We start from the raw sequence: 23377 nt of genomic DNA, 5'->3' as shown, positions 1-23377 counted from the left end.
AGTTTTGCTCCCTAGAAGAGGGTCACCTGTCCTTTGTTATATGAAACCCGTGATTCCAGTCTCTGGGACTTTCCTGATTTTCTTTTCTCTGCCTTGACTTGACATCTGAAGTGAACATGGGCGTGTGTACCTTCTTTAGGAACTGAGACACTTTCTCGACAGCTTTCTGCCCTAGAAGCTCAAGGGTGGTATACAAGCTCCAAAAGCCATTAACTTTTTCTAGAGCAGATTTCTGTTTCTAAATACGTAGCCATTTTTAATCTATTTGATTTTTACTTAGTTCCTTGTGCCAATAGTTATGCCCACATTTCTTTTCTAGAAACACTTCTCTTGAATTCTAGGCCTCCTGCAAGGTCTCCTTCAGACTTTGAGCAGTCACATTTGATGGGAGAACCACCCCCTTGGTACCTTCTTCCTGAGCTATTTCTCCAAATGAAGAGATACACTGGCCATCACACCCTTGGATGGACCTTTACTCCAAGGAACTTTCAGCCATTCAGAGGTTTCAAGAAAGGATTATATAGCTCAAAGCCTTATCATTTTAATTTTTATTGGAGTTGACTTGGAGTTGAGAAGCAGCTGCCTTTTTCAGCCTTGAAAGGCTCTAATTATTTACATATACTCTGCTTCCTTTACATCCTTTTATGTGCAAACTGACCAATTATTTTCCTTATACCTTGTCAAATGCAACCTATAGCAACTAACACTTGCTAATATTCTGCTTTTCAGTTCCTTTCCCTACTTCATGTTATTTTCTAACTCCTTCACCAAGTTACTGCAGGTGACATTTTAACCAAATATTTCACCACCTCCTAATATGCATCAGCATGCATCCGGTTACAGTTTCCTTATTCCTTGCTGACTGACCACCAAGACAATGACACATTTTAAGTTTTTGTGATAGAATCACCCCACTTCTGTTTTTTTTCCTTCTATTTTTTTTTAAATTAGGAAACATGAGACATGTAGCCATAACATACAATCCTAAAATCTTAGTCCCTTCACCCAGCAAACGTTTTTATCCTCGCTTACCCTGTGAGTCTGTAGAATGGCTCTGTTCATCATGGACATCAGGAATCCAGACTGACGCAAGCACAGTTTCATTGTTTCCTTTCACCTCACTGCATCAATGGGAAGGGAGTGTAAAGAATTATACACCCAGCTATTACAACTTTCACACAGAAGTGTCACAAGGAATTTCTGCTCATAATTCATTGGTCAAACCAATGACTAAACCAGATGTTACTGTGCAAGGAAATGCCATCATGCTACAAGCCCTAAGGAGAAGAACCAAAAAATTGGGTGAATAGCACTCAAGACTGATATAAAGGGAGCAACTGGAGACCAAGAAACATGTTAGGATGCTATTTTCTGTAGTCCAGGCAAGATATGATAATAAAATAAATATTAAAATAAACATAAAGAGGCTTAAAATGGGAAATAGAATGACAGCATCTGTTTCGTGCATGAAAGTGTTTCAGGTGGATTAGATGTAGGGGTGATTGTTATAGGAAGGTCCATGAAGTAGCTTTCGTCCCAGTCCAGCAGAGAGAAGGAAACAAAGAATGGTAGCAGTGGGAATGGGGAGAAGCGATTTGTGAGAAATATTTTAATGTTACCTTTGACACTGTTGCCTCCATAAATAAGACTTCCTTGACCACACTGTCTAAAAGAGCCACCACAAATGCCTGACTCTGTCACTACCTAAATTAGTTCTTTCTGCTGCTTCATTGCCCGTTTCCATTAGAATGAACCAAGAAAGCAGACACTTTATCCCCGGGACATTAAATGGTGCTTTGCACATAATGGGGCTTCATATTTACTGATTGCATTGGATGATATGAGATGGAAGGTATGGAATGAGTTAAACGACAGAAGTCAAAGATGACCCCAAGATTTGTGAGATTAAGAAACAACTGCCTCCTGACGACCCAGGATCTCTTTCCACAAAAGTCAAGGGGAAGAGAGCCCTGTGCAGTCCGCTGTCAGTGGGGCTGAGGTGACAGTCTGTGCGCTCAGCAGGACAAGGACCCAGGGAGGCCTTGTCTGCAGTGAAGAGGAAGTTTCTCACTGCCGTGGAATACGTCTGGCAATCTGCAAGCTCCAACTTCATCAGCAGGAGCCACCAGGAAGCCCCAGGAACTGTGCTGCCAGAAAGACCTCCCCCTCCCATCCCTTTCTCCGCTCGGCACTCACTGTATCTATCGCCGTACTGTCTGCATGGGGCCACCAGGACCAATTTCAAATGCCCTTTATCTCTGTCACATCAGTTACCACGAGAAGCTCATTCTTCTTGGTCATCTCTCGTGTCCAGAATCACCATGGAGGCCTGTATATGGCACTGTAGTTCCTTCCCACACCCCTGCACAAATCCTGATAGATACCCGCTAAAATTCTTATCTCACTTTTCCCTCCACCTCGCTTGTGCCACCTCGCTTCTGTCTTTTACAAAAGACAAACAAAACCTTCTGAAAAGAGTTGTCTATATTTACCTATATTCTGACTCCAATTTCTGTCTCTTCTCTCCTAGTTTTCCTTGTACCGGTTCGATCAGCCTTTTATTTCTATCAGTCAATCAAAAACTCTCCTTACTAAGGAAACGAATGCCCTCCACATTGGTGAATCTTGTAGTCAAATTTGGACCTCATTTTATTTGAGCTTTGCTGGTATTTAAAGCAGTTGGTCATGTGATATCATTGTAGTTTTGATTTGCATTTCCTTGATGATTAATGTTGTTGAGTACCTTTTCATGTACCTGTTGGCCATTTGTATGTCTTCCTTGGAAAAATACCTGTTCAGGTCCTTTGCCCATTTTTTAATTGGGCCATTTGGTTTTTTTACTATTAAGTTTTATGAGTTCCTTGTACATTGTGTATATTAACCCCTTATCAGATATGTGGCTTGCAAATATTTTCTCCCATTCCATATGTTGCCTTTTCACTTAGTTGATGGTTTCCTTTGCTGTGAAGAAGCTTTTTTAGTTTGATGTAATCCCACTTGTTTATTTTTGTTTTGTTGCCTGTGCTTTTGGTATCGAATCGTAAAAATCAAGGAACTTACTCTCTGTTTTCTTCTAAGAGTTTTATGATTTCAGGTCTTACATTCAAGTCATTAATCCATTTTGAGTTGATTTTTATGTGTAGTGTAAGATAGGGGTGGAGTTTCATTCTTTTGCATGTGCATATCCAGTTTTCCCAACACCATTTATGAAAGAGATTTTTCTTTTTTCTTTGTGTATTTTTGGTGCCTTTTTAGAAAATTAATTGACCATGTATGCAATAGGCAAGAGATAACAAATGCTGGCCAGGATGTGGAGAAAAGAGAACCCTTGTACACTGTCAGTGGAATGTAAATTGGTGTACAGACTACACAGTTACTCAAGAAATTAAAATAGAACTATCATATGATCCAGTACTCCTACTTCTGGTTATATATATCTAAAGAAAAAGAAATCATTATCTCAAAGAGATATCTTTACTCCCATGTTCATTACAGCATTATTCACAAAAGCCAACATATAGAAAAACCTGAGTGTCCATCAACAGATGAATGGATAAAGAAAATGTGGTACATACACAATGGAATATTATTCAGCCTTTAAAAAGAAGGAAATCCTGCCATTTGTAAAAACATGGATGGACCTTGAGGGCATTATGGTAAATGAAATAATCCAGGCAGAGAAAGACAAATACTGCATGGTATCACTTATATGTGGACATTTTTTTTAAAAGTTGAACTCATTGAAACAGAGAATAGAATGGTGGTTGTCAGGGGCTGGGGGGTAGGAGAAAGGAGGAGAGGTTGGTAAAAGGGTACAAGCTTTCAGTTATAAGATGAATAAGGTCTGAGGATCTAATGTACAACATGGTGATCACAGTTGATAATATTGTGTAGTAAAATCAAAATTTGCTAAAGGAGTAGAACTTAAGTGTTCTCACCAAAGCAAACAAACAAACAAACAAAAAACCAACCTAAATATGTAAGATGATGGATGTGTTAATTAACTTTATTGCGGGGATTCTTTCACAAATATATATGTGTGTGTGTGTGTGTGTGTGTATATATATATATCTCAAATCGTCATGTTGTACACCTTATATATGTTACAATTTTATTCATCAATTATACCTCAGTAAAACTGAAAAAAACTATAAAATGAAACAGTCATGCTCCCCTCCTTGAAACACTATTTGTCCTTGGCTTCCAGCATAATATACCCTTTTTGGTTTCTTCTTCCTTGAATGTCTGTTACTTCTAAGCCTCCTTCCCACCTCCCAGATCTCTAACTGTGGGAGAGTCCCAGGTCTTAGCCTTTAAATGTCTTCTTTTTTTTCTGTCAACTCAAACTGGTTGGTGGTCTCACGTGGATACCTACCTTTAAATGATAGCTATACACTGTTGACTCCACATTTATAAGTCCGGTCTAAACCTCTGTTCTGAACACCAGGCTGATATATCCAACTGCCTACTAATCTTTTCACTTCTATATCTAATAAGCATCTACAACTTATTTCCGAAACTGAGCTCTTATTTTCTTCCAAATCTGCTTCTCCCACAGTCTTCACACTTTCACTAAAAGTCAATTCCATGACTTTTAGTGAAAAGTTGCACAAGCAAAAAACTCTGTGTTCATCTTTTTTTTTAATTAATTAATTAATGTATTTATTTATTTATTGGCTGTGTTGGATCTTTGTTGCTGCGCTCAGTCTTTCTCTAGTTGCGTCGAGCCGAGGGGGCTACTCTTCGTTGCAGTGCGCAGGCTTCTTATTGTGGTGGATTCTCTTGTTGTGGAGCACGGGCTCTAGGCGTGCGGGCTTCAGTAGTTGTGGCACGTGGGCTCAGCAGTTGTAGCTCGTGGGTTCTAGAGCGCAGGCTTAGTAGTTGTGGCACACGGGCCCAGTTGCTCCGCGGCATGTGGGATCTTCCCGGACCAGGGCTCAAACCTGTGTCCCCTGCATTGGCAGGAGGATTCTTAACCACTGCACCACCAGGGAAGTCCCTCTGTGTTCATCTTTAATCTCTCTCTTTCCCTCATGCTACAAATATTGCAAATATTGCAAACTTGCAAATATCATAGGTTTTCATGAATATATTCTAAATTTAACGGTTTTTATCACCACTATGCCCACTCTACTGGTCCATCGATTCAAGCCACCATTATTCTTTTGCCTGGTACCCATCGCCACTACTTCTCTCCTTTTTACTTCTTTTTTCATGACAGTTTTATTTTCTCACTTTGGTCAATGCCTCTTAGTAAGTTTTCATTTGAGACTGTCTTTTCTTAAGCATCTTATAATTTGTCATTTCAGAGTTAATTTTTTTTTTTCACTTCTTTTCTAGATTCATTCCACTCTTCATTTCACCTATTTTTGTTGTTGTTGTTCATTTCCATTCTTAGTTTTTGAATTTCTAATTCAAACTGAATTTTTATATCCACAAATGCTTGTTTGAATGTATTCAACTATTTTTGGAGTGCACACTTACAGTTTTCTTCTGCGTCATGTTATCATTTTGGGGGAATGGGGTGAAGTGAGAGGCAGTTTTCCTAAACTGATTTGAATTTGTGTGAATTTTCGTGTCTTGAATTTCTGCCATAGTTCTCCATGGACTTTTATTTCCTTTGTTGATTCTTATGACATTGGGGTGTTTTTAAGAGTCCTAGTTTAATTCTACCCTTTTCTGTCCTTTTTACAAGGTCCAGGTAGCATAGCAAGAGTTTGTTTGTTTGCTTTGGTGATGGGGGAGAGAGTGAATTCTCTGAAATGTGGCATCCTTTTGTCTTACAGGATCCTAAATTTTCTACTTTTTCTTCTTCTCCCCTCCCCCACCCAGTTGGTGACGGGTTCTTCTTCTTTTTTGCCTTTTTTTCTCACTTAAAGGCTGTGTAACTGTAAGACTCCACAAAAATCACTCTTGCCCCTCAAAACCCAGTGTGTCCCTTTAAATCACATTTGCCTTTTATATGACATCCGGTCCTTTAGATCATGCATCCTTTTACATCCCTTCCCTATAGATCATGTCCCCTTCTACCCAGTCCTTTCTTAGTATCTTAAGATTCAAGCTGCATCTCATCTTTCTGGTGATTGCTCCAACTCTCCTCAGTCGTCATTGCCAGCATCCCTCCTCCAACCCCCTGCTGTTTTTCTTGGTTAGCTCTTGGCAGTTCCTGCGTTCTCTGTTTTGAGGCTCCCCGACCCCAGCGTTAACCAGGAAGTCTTTCCTATTTATTTTACTTCTTAAGCTTCAAGCAGATTTAATCACATCATGCTCCATCTATATCTGTATACCTTCCTAATTTTTCATGGATCACATCCCATTAAATTAATTTGCTTGCTTGGAGGTTTTCCTGGTAGAGAGGAAGAGACTAATTGGCCTTTGTGTTTGTTTTGGTGTTCTGTTTCTGACATAAAAAAGTGCCCTACACACAGCAGCTTAAACCAACATAAATTTATCATCTAAAGGACAGAAGTCCAACGCTAGTCTAACCAGGCAAATACTAAAGTGTCGGCAAGGCTGTGTTCCTTTCTGGAAGCTTTGAGGATAATACACTCCCAGGCTCATTGAGGTTGTTGGCCAAATTCAATTCCATACTCTGAGCAATTGTCAAAGGTTTTTGTTAATAAATTTGGCCCTGTATAGAGAAACAGTTTCAGAGCTCTGTGTGGTTTCAGGCACAGTCTTCGATATCTAACCACGCCACTGGCAACACTTCCATATTCCAACACAGAGCTCTCCTCTTTCGTGTTTTCCTTTCTACTCCCAAGTACCTCATGATTGCTGCGTAGAAAGGAATTGCTTTTAGGCCTTATGAGAACATGATTAAGAGCTCTTGATGGTGCCTCTTTCTCAAAAAGTTCCCTGCTTCACAAAAGTTCCTATGAGAAGCTTAGGCACGTACATCAAGTGTTCAGTTGGTGTCTGTTAAGAATTCCACAGATTGGAAAGTGTTCCTCCTGGGGCTGGTTTTCTATCACAGATGCACTCACTCTGGAGCTGACCTTCAGTGTTAGTGCAAAGGACCCCGTTCTACCTTGCTTTCTTGTAATGTTTTGACATCATTTTCCCATCATTCTCAGGCTATTTACAAGTGTTGATTTGTGTTCTTTCTTATTTTCTCTGATTTGCTTTAAGCTCTGTGTCATTGACTAACCTCCATATTAAAGCGTTTTGCAGCAAATTCTTGTCAGGCTAAAGAGCAGCACATTCGATGGTTCTATCATTTTTTGCTGTTTGTCACTTGTTACTTTGGAAGACAGACGGGAGCAATTTTCTCTTTGGCCACACCTGAAAGCCTCGCCTCACTCCTCTAATTCACAAAAGGAGAGAATGGCAGAATAAGACATGCTATATTGAATCCAAAAATGTGATGTATCAATCTGCTGTTAAATTAAGGAAAATAAGTTATGATTATGTGCATAAAAGATCAAATAAACTTAGGTAACTCATTTCCTTGGCTCAAAGTTGACCTTTTCTAAGATTCCATTGCCATATCTCTATAGAAAATAAAAATCTTGTCAAGTGTTTATCATATATAGGATCAAAAGGAATTTATACAAGTCTTCCATTTTGGCATAAATACCACTAATGAGGCTAAAAGAAAAAGACAGCTTATTAAAATAAGAAACCTTTCGAATGTAAGATATTTTAGAATTACTGATGTTTGATAGAGAATCATATTTGAAATTTCTCTCTTCCCCTTCCTAATCAAAGATCTGTTTTATCTAGATGAGCCAGCTGTGAAGAGTAGAAGTTATAATCTCCACTTAAAATGGGGATGAATAAAGACTTCAAAACATCCAGCAAGTGACTACTTCCCAAATTATTTTCATTTGGTTCTAGAATGTGTATTAATTTCCAGGAATCAACTGCAAATCACATCTACTTACTTGTTCCACATTTATTTATTAGTTTCCATATCCAGGTGCTGCGCTGGCTCTAGACTGACTAAATCAATGTCTCCCTGACTCTAGTATCAGAATATATTGGTTGGGAAAGGCAGACAAATAACTCAGGGATATAGGGACTATAATCAAAGTATAGACAGAGTGAAATGGAAATGTAGAGGAAAGATGTCAAATCCAAACTTGGGCCTGAAGGAACTAAACAAAGAAGGGCGTCTTTGAAACAAGTTTTAAAGGATTATTAGGTGTGAGGGAATGTGGAAAGGAGCAAATTAAGGCATCTCAGGGACAGGAAATAAACGCACCTCTTACTTAGAAAAGAAAACTAAACGTTCCACATCTCAGAACTGATCAGTCCTACCCATCTGACTTCAACAGACAGGGAGGGCTCTTTCCTGTGAGCTAAACATTCTTCCCGTCTTTGCTGAAGCATGCAGTTAGGGTTTTACTGGTCTCTTGTCTTCCTACTACAGAAAAAGTAAGAGAAAAAGGAAAGTCCGTAACATATCAACAAGGCCAGTTAAATAAGAAGTAGGTGCCAATTTTCAAGAATGGAAAATGTCATCAAAATATAGTATATTTTAATAGCTCTATAAATTTCAAATGACAATAAGAGATCTTTGTAACAATAGTCTACATTGGGAGACATTTTTCTTCACTTTCCAGCAAATACTGAAGTGTTTAAGACTTCAGTAAATATAAAAACAACATTTGTCACCAAATTATAGCAAATCTGCCCAGCAAATAAGAATTACATACGCTTAAGAATTCCTGGTTTTGCTGATGACAAAACAGTATTATCTTACCTATATTTTCCTAAGATTATTAATAAAAGCCAAATCCAATGAGGACTAAATACAAAAATTTATTATTTACACACAAAACTAGTCTTGTCTGCATCTTACAGCAAATTACCATGAAACTGATTCAGTGCCATTTTTAATTCTGCTATATGATTTTAGCTGATAGCCTATTTTCTGTAGATGTGATGACCCTTTTTTCACTGTTTTCAAATATAGCTCCTTTTGGATCATTTAACTTTCAAGTCATTATCCTAAGGCCTAAATTTAGTGAAAGTAATAAAGCTTAAATTTAATCATTTATTCAATAGGCATTCTTAAGAGTCTGCTATGTAAAGATCTCTTCTTATTCAAAGGAATCTAGCCATAATTCTTCAAATTCTCCCTAGAATTCTGCAAAGAAGTGATGGAAAGAAACTCAGGAGCAGCCGTCCATCTTTGACTGTATCTCTACTTTGCAGGGTCCCTGATCATCATGTTCCCTACAGTCTCATAATTTAGTTTAGTCTCTCTTCTCTATTTGTCTTGTTATTCCCAAACGTCTTTCAGGTTTTTTTTCTTTTGGAAGTTACCAAATTTGTTCATTTAACTAATCCTATACATAATGAAAACATTATTTGGGTTTCTGTTCTAGAGAAAAGTTATTGACCTGAATTAAGAATTTGAGCATAGCTGCAAGCTATCCAAAAAAAACATCTAAATGAGAAAGCACTTCCACCATAAAGAGAAAAACGTAGAAAACATTTTATGCCTTTATTTTATGCCTTTATTCCTCCATAAAGAAATTTAATTATTTACACATTATGTGTAGACCAAGGTAGATGCTTGAAAGATAAAACAAAAGACAAAAGACACTGAAATTATGGGAAAATAAATATTTTAAAATACAGTGGGTTTATTAGATTATTGCATTCGTATTTAATCTCCTCAGTTCTGTGAACACAGACAATGGAAAGGTGAAAGATGTAAGGTAATTCAGAGAAAAACACTAGTTAAATAATGATGGGACAAAGTAAATTAATATGCAATAAAAGATATTAAAGGACTTCAATACATGGAGTTTGCCTAAGAAAAGAGCAAATAAAAAGCACAGCTATAATTATTTGAAAGGTGACTGTCAAAAACAGATTTTAAGCAACAAAGCCTTGTATAATAAACAAATTCAGCTTGTCTGCAGCAAAACTGTTAGATCAAGTATGCAGACTACAAAGGTTAGTACTTTCGAGGTGAAGGTTTGGGGCTGATCTAACTGAACTAAATACTACTGATCTAACTGAACTAAATACTACAAAACCGGGAAGAGGACGGACAGAGTGCTGACTGCTTCTCAGACTTTACTCCTTGAACTCAGGGCTGTCCCTCGCTGGTCACAAGGTGTCACTGTCGCTGCCCTGGATGTGCCTCTCCATCTCAGCCCCGACCACCCTCCTCAGTGCAGCCTGGTTCCTCCAGCACATTCACACAGAGACACGTAACGCTCCCTCATACTCTCGCACAAATACCTCACACTTACGTACTCATACACAGACCCGTGCACTCACACACACATTCACAAATACTGTCACACACTAATGCGCTCTAACGTACTCATATGCACACTGTCCCACGCTCACATACACTGATACACACTCACAAGCTGATACACACTCACACACCGATACACACACTCACACACACTCCCTCCCCTTCCTGCTCGCCCTGCAGGTCCCTGATCAGATTCCCTCTGAGCTGCTCAGCCTTTGTCCTGGAGCCCCAGCTCCTACAGGCTAAGCCACAGCCCTCCAGAGAACCACACATCAGACTCACCTGCCCACCCACCTGACTCTAAGATTACTGAGAACAGAAACTGTGTTCTTCCATATCCTCTTAGCACAGTGCCTGGCTTATAGTGAGAAAATGTTTGTTAATAAAGAAATGAACCCTTGATGATTCTGATCTGATCTGATTCTTCTGAGCTGAATTGCAGGGATGTCTCTCTCTTTCTCTTTCTCCCTCTCTCTCTCCCTCTCCTTCTCTCTCTGTTTCTTTCTGAAATAGTTTATAATTCAGTCTTTAATGTGACTATATCTAGTCTAATTGTATTACTCTTGCTATTTCTCTTCATACATGCTGCTGTACTATTAAAATGCAGAAGTGTTGCAATTCTCAAGATTGGCTGCAAAAGGCATCTTTACCTGCTGGTGGAAGCCCAGGAGCCCCTCTCATTGCTGTGGAGGCAGCCCGCTGGCTCTGGGCCTTACAGAAACGCCAAGTTGAGTTCTACTCAAAATAGTCAGCTCGAGCTTCCTAGAAGCACTTTACTGTGTGGTTATTTTCTTTATCTCATTCAATCCTAGGACAAAAGAGTTACTAGAAGGCGTGAGAGACATATTTCTTTAACCTCTGGGCATGCACTGACTTAGTATTTAAAGGGAACATTGTGACACAGGTGCTTTGTCATATTTCACACTTTTAATTTTACCGCACATAGCATAGCAGATATTCTTCTTTCCATCTATGGGGTCCTGGAGATACTCGCAGGTAGAGTCATGCAGATGAGATGTTAATTGCATGTGATTTCACTGATGATTGAAGGTCGTGGAGTTCTGAGAAATAGTCAAAACATTAAAATGTAAAAAGAAAAAAACATAGCCATATTGTCTCCCTTAGCAAAAATGTCAAGGATTACTAGAGACACGGCATGGAAATTGGCTTAAGCTTTTGATCTGTTGTTAGAAAAGCTTTCAAAACTTTCATAAATTTTAGAAGTCAAAATTCATATATCTAATGAAAATTATTTTCAATATATGCTGTTGTTGCTTGTGTAAAATTTTTCTGTGAAGTCTGGCATTCCCTCACCAGAAGAAAAAACGTTTTTTTTTAGAAAGCTGTGAGCCTCAGCAATGCCTTTTTATTGTATTAGAGGCCCTGTGATCAGAAGGGATTCTTTTCTAGGTTCATGAGGAAAAGCCCACCAGCCAGACAAGGAGCCAGGCCTGGCCCACATGAGAATCTGCTTTCTCCTTGGGCACATGCTGTGTCTGACACCATTGAAGGATGCAAACCATAGCTTTTGCAAGGAAAAATCACTTTTGTGATTTGAACATCGGAAGTGTTATTTCCGTCAGAATAGTACTCCGTGGGAGACTGCATGTTCTTTTTCTTTATTTTCTAACAATATTCTATGGTCTTGATAAAACTAAGAAAAAGTGACAAATATGGCTTGACATCTCATTGATCAAACCCATTTTTTTTTTTCACACACACTGTATTTTATTTTTACAAGAGATAAATAGACTGACACCAAGCATTGTACATGGATGACCACAACAAAAGCAACAATGATTGCAATTACCAAACATGAAACACACTCATACTATGTCATAATATTGACATTCAGTCCAGTAATCCTCCACTGTAACAGCTCCTTTACTTTGCAGTGAAAATTGATTTGTATATTCTTTGCCTCTGAGTTCTTGTGGAATTTTTTCTTTTTTTAAATTCAACCAGAAAGTCACAAAAATTATACTCATCCTCATCAGTTCACTCAGTCCCATGTAATTAATTTTTTTTTTTCATCTTGATCTTTTGTTAGCACTTTTATGACCTCATCAGTTTTTCATTAGAGTTCTGAAAATGCTTATTCATTCAGTTCAGCAGTACAGTCAGGTACCAGAAACCTGTACTTGTCAGAGTCTTTTCCATGAATTTCCTGAAGATGAAACCCTTTTATAGGAACATATTTACAAAAGCATCAGAGTACACCCAGAACTGTCTGTAAATGACAAAACCCATTTTTGATGCTAAGGCAGTGTGACTGAGCACGGGGAGAAAGCATTACCCAGGTTTGATGACGTTGGCTGTCGAGCAGAGCAGTTGATACTCATATCCCTGGAGTCAAGAAAACGTGTCACAGATAACGTTTTTACGGGGAGTTTAAAATGCCAGGGCAAAGGCTGCAATGTCATCCACGGAGAGGAGCAAGAGGTTTGAAGGAAATCTATATTAAACTGCTCTAGTACAGACTTATGCTATGTGAAAAAGTCAGAAATTTCTCTGGGTGGGTGTCAGTGGAAAGCTCTTATCCAATTTCTGTGCAGTGATTTGGGGGCTTGGCCCAAAATTTCTAACCTTTAGGATCTCTGCATATAAAAATAGTTAGAAGGCTTGGCCTCCAATTCTGTCTTGGCGCTGACCCATGATAGGATATGAGACCCAGTTATGACACTAATCCTTAGTCATCTCATGCACAGAGGGCTTATATTAGGATCAGATTCATCCATGTTTGTGAAAGCATTCGATACTACAAGATTTTGTGTAGGTGTAAGGTATTCTAAGGTTTCAAGCAAAGAAAAACCGCGAATATAGAGAAGTCGGGAAGTAATGGGAATAAAAAGAGAGTGATCTAATCAATATCTTAGATAATTGGAGTTTTCTAAAGGGGAAAGTTATTTTTAATATCCTCTCCCTAAATTTTTTTAAGTGAGGATGGTCTACTTTTGAGATTTGTTAAAGGAAATCGATCACATTCTTTTGCTGATCTATGATCCACTGCAGTTCAGAATGACGGGCATCAGACCTTGAGTCCACACAAATCCAAGTTACATTCAGGAGGACAATCATGTGTTTAATCTAGTTCGACATTTTTCAGCTATTCACTTATATATTTTTATTTTGTATTTAATTAATTTTTCCAAGTAAATTCTTTCCTCAAATTAAATCAATCTAAAATATACTGGATAGTAAACAAATCTCAGTCTATTATTTATAAATAAGATAAAGTACATTGGAATAACTTAAAATAACTTTAAAATACAATGTTATAACGTCAAGGGAAACAATTGTGGAGATTGTTTTATTTCACTGCTTAAATATAGCTTTTTAGTTTTCTTGTAGATTTTTTAATGCTCACCACTTACCTGGGAAACTGGTTCAGGAAACATTCCTTCTCCATCATTCCTACGTAACCTTGCCTGACTTCCATGGCATGTGCTCATTTTCAGAGCTGGAGGCCGAGGAGTGGTGCAAGCATCTCTGCATGGAGTGTCTGGGGACCAGGCTGAATGACATCAGCCTCGGGGAGCCTGATCTCTTGGCGGCAGGAGTGCAGCGGGAACAGAATGGTAAGTGTGCGTCTCCTTCCTTCCTTCCTTTTAAAGTGCACTGGGAGTTATAGAACTTTGAAAGTGGAAAGGACCTCAGAAATGTTTCAGACCAGTCCTTTTTAAGGGAAAGTAAACTGATCAACCTCAGCTGTTAAGGGACTTTCTCAAGACTGCATACCAACTACAAAAATACTAAGGTACTGCCTTCTTGCTCTGTGACATTGTCATTTATCTCAATAAATAAGTTATCTCAACAATAAGTTTATTCATTATATATAAGGTTTTGAATGGACAACATTCCTACATTTTATTCTTTGATAGTTGTTATAGATTTGGAGTCTAAATAAATAAGTTTGGCTTATCGTGTTATTTTTCAATAGATTTTAGGGAATGTGGCTAATAGTATGTCTTCGCTCAGGCTGCCATAACAAAATACCATAGACTGGGTGGCTTGAACAACAGGAATTAATTTCTCACAATTCTGGAGGCCAAGTTCTTGCTGTGGCCCCACATGGCAGAGAGAGAGAGAGAATAAGCTCTCTCCTGTCTTTTCCTGTAAGGGCACTAATTCGTTATGAGGGCCCCACCCTCATGACCTCATCTAAACTTCATTACTCCCAAAGACTACATTTCTAAATCCTATCACCTTGGGGGTTAGGGCTTAAACCTATGAATTTTAGGAGGACACAGTTCAGTCCATAGCATACTACACGTAAGGAAGTACAATGCATGAAATCTCAGGGTTTAACAAAATTGAGGTTTATGTGACACGTTATTTACTTACTGCACTGCTCTCTAATTAAACATTTCTGATGTCTCTTAAGAAGTTATGCTGCCTCTTCTTGACTAACACCTCTAAATAATGAAATCAGAGTAATGTCATGAGCTTTTTTTCCCTCCATTTTTAAAAATAATTATCATTATCACTAGAAGATCCAGTAGTATGAAAATAGAAACTTTCCAATGTTCTTAATTTCTATGGCTAGTGTTTTTGAAAAGGTTGAGGGATGTTGGTGAAGCTTGACACTACTTATTAAAAAGAAATTCTGGAGTTATCTGTGGTTTATACAGTAGACAGCACCGGTAAAATGCATCAGGATAATACTTAGCAATAATGATTTTGTTATAAGTAATAATATTCTAACAACCATCACTGTCTCATAGACCATTAAAGACATTATTTTTTGGTTTTTGCTACACTGAAAAAATGTTTCCCCCACTACCTGATCATGAACATACATGGGCACCAACTTTGCCCATGTTGGTAGTTTCAGAAAGTCAAGAAGGCCTTTCTGTGGCTCTTTTTCTAGCTTCCTTTTGATATTCCAGTTTCCCTCCCACACTTTCTTGGATTTCATCTCTCCAATTTAGTTTCTGAGAACTGTGCTAAGTACAGAACACCCATAATTGTGCTGCTTAAAATATGCTGTTCATTCTCAGTTTAAGAAAAGAAGAAAAAAAAAACTCTTTACCAATAAACATTCGTCAAGTACTACATAAAGAAAATATGAAGAAAGTGAATAAATTAGGCCTGTGGGTGGAAGCATTACTGTGTGCGGCTTACTTGGTGTGAATTGTATGCTTTTACTTTAAAGATCTGGGGTTGTATATGGTTTCCATCCAAATGGATAATGTACTCCTTTGGTTTATTATAATTTTTATTTCTAATTTGATAATAATGTCAAAATAATTTACCTACAATATAAAGGGAAAACTTTAGTATAAATTTTTTAGGATAGGACAAACACGGAATTAAATGCCAGAGCTATATAAGAAACACAAGCAGATATAGCCTAACAAGTAAACTTTTCAGGATGCAACTTGAATGTAGGCTACACCCCTTAATTAGGACAAGTTCCTAAGTCTCTTCTAATTTCAGTTTGCTAATGTGTGAAAATGAACTAATACCAATTTATGGTGTTGTCATGATGGTTACATGAGATAATATAAAATAAAGACTAACTCTCATGCCTAGCTCAGTTTTTTAAAAAAGCACAAGTTTGTTTGTTTGTTTAAAGCACAAGTAAAAATAAAGAAATCAAAAACTAATTCCCGCATATACTTTAGAGAAGACCTGAAATTATAATAACATCCAATGCCATCCAATGCTTTTTTAGGTTTATTTTGTTTAATAATCCTAAATTGATAAAAAGGGTTATATGTGCTTTTAATATATAGTAATTATTTAGTTAAAGAAGGTAGTATTTGATCCATTTAAATGACCCCCTAAAAGTACATGGTACCATAAAGGAAATTAGCAGTCTTACACACACACACACCCACACCCACACACACACACACACACACACTCACAGTCATGATCACTGAGACCCTTCAATGTTTAGCGTTAAAAGGAAAAACTTAGCTGGAAGGATTTCTTTTCCCCAGGAAGTACCTTCCACGTGGGTGAATTTCTCTCTTTGAGTCCAAGGCCATGGACATAGCCATTGCTCCAAGCTCTTTGAGTCTACATACACTTTCTTTAAAATGCTTCCTCAAGTCCAAATAATAACATCTTTCCTTTGTTTCTTTTGGCCCATTGAGAACTAGCTAAAACTTTTAAAAATAGTAATTTATACCAAAGGACAACATGAAAGGCATAAATCTCGATAGAATGTCTAAATTACAGACTCTACTATTGCCAGCTCAAAAATCCCAGTGAATATGTGTTTACATGCTGCCTGGGAGAGAAGCACACACACACACACACAAATTGGCACAATTTGTTACTTGCATTCCCCGATTTTGTCACTTCCTAATCAATAGACCTCTCCCGTAAACATGATAATTTCATTTTAAGTCCGCCCTGAAATAACTACCAGTAGTCTATAAAATCCTATGCTAAAGACTAAGAATGCTCTTTAGCTAACTTGAACCCTCTCCCTTGAGCCCCAGGATTGCTTTAGGGACACACCTGTTCATTTTACTACATTTAGGGAAAATATTTGTTGTTTTAGCTAACTAAAGTATTTTAAAAAAAAATGATCTTTTAAAGCTGTCCTTCCATAGTTTTCAATCATAACACCCCTTAATATAAACAAAATCCTTAACTTCCTAATACATGTTTTAAGTCATTAATATGTTCAGATTGGAATCAATCCTTTATGAAAGATTTGTCATCACAGATTTAGGTTTTTTCCTTAAGGCATTTTAGTGTTAAATTCTATAATTTCTTATTCATCAGAAACATTATTTTAATGTTTTATCAGTGATATGCTGGGATTTAGTTTGAAATTTCTCCTAAGAGATGAGATACACATGCATGCATGCAGAATTGATGTAATAAATTACATTACTGTGGCTTGTGGTGATCTTGTGGTATCCCGTCATCAAGGGAATGCTCACTGCTCAGTCCTGACCACAGCATTTTTTTTCTGACATTCAAAATTGCTACTTCTCCTCTAGTGTTTTTCTGACTCTTCAAACAACTTGGTCTTGTTTACTCTGAGACTAGCAAAGAGTAAACATTTGTGCAATTAATTTTGAAATGTGTAATGTATGTTGCTAAGATAAAAGTGGTTATTGATTAAATTCTTTGCTATAATCATTTTTTATCTAGTGCTGTCAGCTGCTTTCCTATTGATTCAGAATCCCACATAGTATAGGTGAAAATAAGGGAACGCAAGTACACACATACACACAAACTTATTCTTAGACTTCAGATAACACTGCCACAAAAGAGTGCATACTAAGTAGACATTTTGAACTTTAAATTCTTACAACTTGCAGAATCTTCACATCTTTCAGTTGTATTTAAGATAGCCTATGCTGACCTTAGAAAATATTAATGTAAGGTGTTATAATCATAGTTATTTAGAAAGGAGTCACAATACATAATAGCAATTCTAGAAAATAAATGTTACATGTTAATCATTAATAGCAGAAGTAAGCGTCACAACCAAGAAGCGAGTCACTTGTGTGAAGTTCCTGCTGTTACAGTTGGAAGTAGACTCAAGGATATGTCCATTTTGCTATTGATACAAGAGATCATTATCCAAAACAAAATGGAAAAATAACCTCAGACTTTGCCATCTAGTTAATGCAGAGTCAGATTTGAGGGTTTAGTTTTTTCCAGGACCAAGAGTCCCTGCTTATGAATGGTCTAGAATTGGCATGAATTCCTACTTTTAGCCTAAGAATGTGTGTATAACCTTTCTGCAGAAGCAAAGCAGTATTCCAGTGTTGTTTCTAAATTATTTACTTGGGTTGCCATAGTAACCGTGCTCCCTACATTCCACTTAGACTCCCTTGTATGTCACTCATTCATTCTTCACCCATCAAACATTTTTGAGGCTATGCTATGCAAGAACTAAGCTGAGGAAATGTAGAATTATATAAAATAGGGCCATTACTTTTAAAAAGCCCACAGAATAGTGAGGGAGACAAACCTACAAACAAGGTGTATTGATCAATGTTTTTTAAAATAATGCTGCGTTCTTGGTCACACAAAATCTCAATAGCACAGACCTGGAAGTGTGTCTTTATCATTCATGCATAGGTGGGTTGGCTAGGGTTCATTGGATTTAGGCTGGGTAATGCTGAGATTGGCTCCAAGCTGCACATGATGTCTACATCTCTTCCGTGTATATCTCATCCTCCTGACACTAAGAGCTACCTAAGGCATGTTCCCAAAACAAAAACATTAGGGCAAGAGTTCAAGTCCAAACTTGCAACATAATTTAAGTCTCTGCATTTGTCATGTCCACTGACATTCATTGACCAAAGCAAATCCTATGGCCAAGCCCAAAGTCAAGGGGTACAAAAGCACACCCCACTTGTGAGGCCACGACATGAGTTAGAAAGTCTGATCTAATGTGGAGAGGAAGTGAAGAATTTAGATAAATGATACAATCTACATGCTAAAATAAAAATAGAAGTGCTATGGTATAGGTATGATCAATTCTAATCAGAGCAGCCTACCTTTTTTTAAAAAAAAACTTATTTCTTATTCCTCTAAATAAGCCTTCTCAGTCAGGCAGGAAGTCTGAAATTCTTAATGTCCATCAGTAACTAAAGCCAGTATTAGCAGGCCTTTATTCGTTTGAAAATGGCCAGTTAATGACAAAACAATAACACCCGTAACAGTAAAACTTTCTCTATTTTAAGGATCTTTTCCCCAGTTTTTCAAAAATGATTTGGGGTAAGCCATATTCACACTTATACACGTACTTTATGACTAGTCATGAAAGAGTGTTCCAGGTTAATTTTTTTTGTCCCTGGGATAACACTCAGCAAAACCAACTTTTGCATGGGGAGAAGAAATTTTGCATACCTATGTTTGAGCTTCCAAATGCCATCCACACACTCCTGTACTTCCCAAAGTGAGTTCCAGGAAATACTGCTACTACTACTACTATATGCCTTCTGCAGTGAGGGAATCAGCAGAGTGAATGTAATATTACATAACACTATTGTGGGTTAGATTGTGTTCCCCTCCAAAATAAGAGATGTCAAAGTCCTCACCCTCAGAATGTGACCTTATTGGGAATAGGATCTTTACAGAGAACCAAGTTTAAACAAAGTCATTAGAAAGAGCCCTAATCCGATAGGACATACAATACGTCCTTATAAAGAGGGGAAATTTGGACACAGAGATGGATGATGTGAAGCTGCACGGAGAGGAGACGGCCATGTAACTTGAGTGATGTATCTACCAGCCAAGGAAGGCCAAGGGTTGCTGGCAAACCCCAGAAGTTAGAAGAGATGAGGGAGGATTCTCTCTCTAAAGCCTTCAGAGAGAACCTAGCCCGGCCAACACCTTGGTTTCAGACTTCTAGCCTCCAGAACTATGAGATAATAAATTTCTGTTGCTTTGAGCCACTCCAGTTTTTTGGTACTTTGTAACAGCAGCCCTAGGAAATTAATACCAACCCTATATGGTGGTCACCGTATGCACGAGCAGACTAAAGCTGTTGAGAAGTACTGGAATGAAGACCTTTTTTAACTTTGTATAAGGCGACGTTTCCCATACTCATTTTACCTAGCTGTCTTTTTCTACACATAACCCCTGTTCATAGCTTGTGGATATTCATATCTGTTCCATGAATAAAGATCTTTTTTAACTTTGTATAATGCGACATTTCCCATACTCATTTTACCTAGCTGTCTTTTTCTACACATAACCCCTACTCATAGCTTGTGGATATTCATATCTGTTCCATGAAACAGGTTGGAAAACGCCAGTATAACCAGTGGAGGTGCTTATCTACAGGGAAAGCTGAAAGATGATGGTGATGGGAGCAGCCATCCTGGCAAGAATAAGATGATACTCATGGATATAACACAAGGTCCTGAACGGGCCCTAAATATTTGCCTCCTCACCTTATCTTGTGTTGCTTTAATTCCATTCTTTGATTGCTGTCGACATTGCATATAATCAATAAACTAGGTCAAAACACCACTTTTCCCGTTTGGTCCTCAGGATGCACTACAATGGAATCAAGGCCAATGCCGTATATATTTCTACCTCTCTCTGAAATAGATGATTCAAGGAAAGCAAGCGTGTTTTGTAGTGCTTCCCTCCCTACACCGCCAAATCTAAGTGATCCATTGTCTAACTCTGGCCATATCGTTACAAAGTGAGATGCATACTGGGAGAAATATCTTGAAACACCAAAGGACCTGTCCTGTTTCCTTTGCCCTGGAAACATGCCCTATACAAACACAATGCTAACAAAGATGCAAATTTCAGAAACATTTGTAATTATGTGAAAGGAGAAGCTTCTGGGGAGAAGGCTGAGTCCAGAATTACTGGTATCTCCTAACTACAGGCAAAAAGAGGGACTTTGAAAATAAGGTAATGCCTTGCCCCTACCCTTTCCCTGGGAGTTTGAGTGGACACAGACACATGCTTCTATCTCCTCATGTAAATTGGAGGCTACTACAAGAACAAAGACTAGAATTTGATTCTCTGCATGGAGTTTGATGACAAGCATAGGAAGAGATGGAGAGATGTGGTGGAGAGATGTCAGCAGAGCCTAGCAAGGTGTAACAAGATAAAGCTACACCTCAACTGTCTCAAAACTGATATGGCATGGATGTGGTGCCCAGGCTTCCTGTCGGCCCCCACTGGACCCCAGATACTCTCTGAAAGCAGGACTTGCTGTGTCACAGGAAAGCAAGTGAAGTAACTCCATAGGGAGATGGGTACATACGAACCAGATAATAGGACCGTGTTTCCTCTGCTGATACCTGGTACTATATCAGTTCCGGGGGTTTTCAAATCAGCCTGGATGAAATGAGGAGGAAGCTCAAAGATTGAACTTTGATCAGAAACTGGGTTAAATGAGTCCTCATTTGACAGAAAACAAACACAAATATACACACACAAAAAGAGGAAAGAAAAGAAAACCTCAGTATACACTAATGAGATTTCTTTTTTTTTTTCTTTTGTAATGCTATGAATTTTATTTTATACATTTAAAAGCATAATTCTGAGAAGAGTCCATGGCGTCACCAGACTGCTAATGTGGTTTGTGGCTCAAAAACAGTTAAGAACGCTGACCTCAAATTTGTCTCACTCTTCTGTGCTCTGTTAATTCAGAGCATTAATGTGGTCCATTATACTTTCATTCCAAAGCTTGTTTAGATTCGGGTAGTACAAATTAGCTTCTCTAGGGCTTCTCTTCATGGACCTCCTGGATATTGTGAGTTCCCTTTGAGTAGGTAGGAATTCCATTCCTACCATTCTTGTACTTGGGTTCGGCATTTCTTCTTTCACTCCAGTTGTCTAATCCTGTGTTTCTACTGTATTAGACTCTCCATCCTTTTCACCGGCAGAATAAAACCTTATATTCTCCCCCTGGATATTTCAGTAAGTACTGAGTTTTTCGGACCCCAAACTCTGATTTCTTGAATGAGTTTTGCAACTTTCTGGCTCAGTCCGGGGAACTCCATTTCCTCTCCCTCCCACTAGTGTAAGCATTCAGGGGCCGAGATTTCATTTTTGATATACCCAACTTTTGGTGATCCATTTTGTTCCTGCTACAGTAAAACTATTATGTCAAGCTTGAAAGTCAAACTTGTAGCCTGACGAACATATGTTGCCAAACAAACTTAGTACATCATCAAGTTCTGTTCCACTTCTCATAAGCTCTGGGGCCATGGTCAAGAGACTGAAATGCTCTAAATCTCAGATTCCTGCTCTTTGGGATGATACTGATAGTACACATCTCATAGGATCGTTGTAAGGATTAAATAAAATACAGCATGCAAAGCAAGTAGCACAGTGCCTAACAGGAAAGTCCATATTTCTCTGGAATACTGTGCATGTCTCTGTCACATTCACATCAAGTGTGTGTTAAACAAGAAAATTCTGGGCCCCCAGCCACACTCTAAAGCAAACATCTCTGGGATGTGGGACCAGATGTCTGTATTTTAATAACCCCAGGAACCTAACATGCACTAAAGTTTGAGAACTCAGGGTAATAAACTGTTGATTATAATCAGCTTCAAAACATCTACCAGTGATTTTAAGAATCTCTTGCAAAGTTTTCTTGCAAAGTTTCTTGCATTTCTTACAAAGTTTCAAAATTACTGACATAAATTTAATCACAACATCCTTGTAGTATCTTCTTAATACCTGTCTACACTGTAGTGATAGCTCCTTTTTTACTTCATAAAGGTTATTTTTGGCTTTTTTTCCCATAGTCAGCATCATCAGAGATTTACCTATTTATTAAACCTTTTTTTCAGTATGTTTTAAAATGTATTAATTTCTGCTCTCATTCACTATGACTAATCACTCAGTTGCTCCACAGTTTTGGATTTAATTGCAGGTTCTTTTTCAAATCTTTTGAGGTGGATGTTTAGAGCATCAAATTTTAGCCTTTCACTTTAAAAATATATTTTGCAAAGCTCTACATTTTTCTTTGAGCATAGTTTAAAATCCTAACTGTAGTAATAACAGTCCCAGAGCTCAGATTATAATATAATAAATGTTAAAATTGGAGGGATAAATGTCGGGGGAAATGTTTTTTAATTTCCATCTGCCATAAAAGAAAAAAATCAAAATATTATCTCTGATTATAGGCTTTGTAAATAAAATAAAATTTTATATTACTTAACAGAGATTCAAATTACCCAAAGTAACTTAAGAAAAAATAGAAAACATAAAGAACCCTATGTCCATTCAAGAAATTTAAATTAAAATTATACAACTTCCCATACACGAACTCCAGTCCCATACAGTTGCACTCTTGAATTCTATTTAAAGAAGAAATAATATCAATCCTATGCAAAGTTTTTCGGAAAACAGAAGAGGAGGGATGATTTCACAATTCATTTTATGAAGCCACTATAAGCCAGATACTGAAACCAGAAAAAGTCAATGCAAGAAAATAAAATTCCAGACAGATATCTTTCATGCATATAAGTACAAAATCCTTTTAAAAATTAGAAAATGGAATATTAAAGTATTACTTAACAAGATAATACACTCTGATCAATATTGGTATGTATGCCAGAAATGCAAAAAAAATCCCAGAAATCAACCATTATGTGTCACTACATTAATAGGTCAAGGGAGAAGATCATATGATCATTACAATTGATCCATAAAAAGCATTTGATAAAATACAATATGCATTTATGA

At 37.7% G+C, this 23377-nt stretch overlaps 1 protein-coding gene across 2 annotated transcripts in view; it reads left to right on the top strand.

Annotated features, from left to right (window-relative positions):
* Window positions 1-23377, top strand: part of DOK6 (docking protein 6) — a 404328-nt gene that overhangs the window by 234800 nt on the left and 146151 nt on the right. For both annotated transcript variants that reach the window (XM_061169746.1, XM_061169747.1), the window contains exon 4: window positions 13684-13803. In XM_061169746.1, the coding sequence (XP_061025729.1) occupies window positions 13684-13803 (120 nt within the window). The remainder of the gene's footprint in view (window positions 1-13683; window positions 13804-23377) is intronic.

The sequence above is a fragment of the Eubalaena glacialis genome, chromosome 15 (assembly GCF_028564815.1).
Source record: "Eubalaena glacialis isolate mEubGla1 chromosome 15, mEubGla1.1.hap2.+ XY, whole genome shotgun sequence".
In the NCBI taxonomy this organism is placed as follows: Eukaryota; Metazoa; Chordata; class Mammalia; order Artiodactyla; family Balaenidae; genus Eubalaena; species Eubalaena glacialis.
The sequence above is the reverse complement of the archived record's forward strand: the minus strand, read 5'-3'. Positions and strand labels throughout refer to the sequence as shown.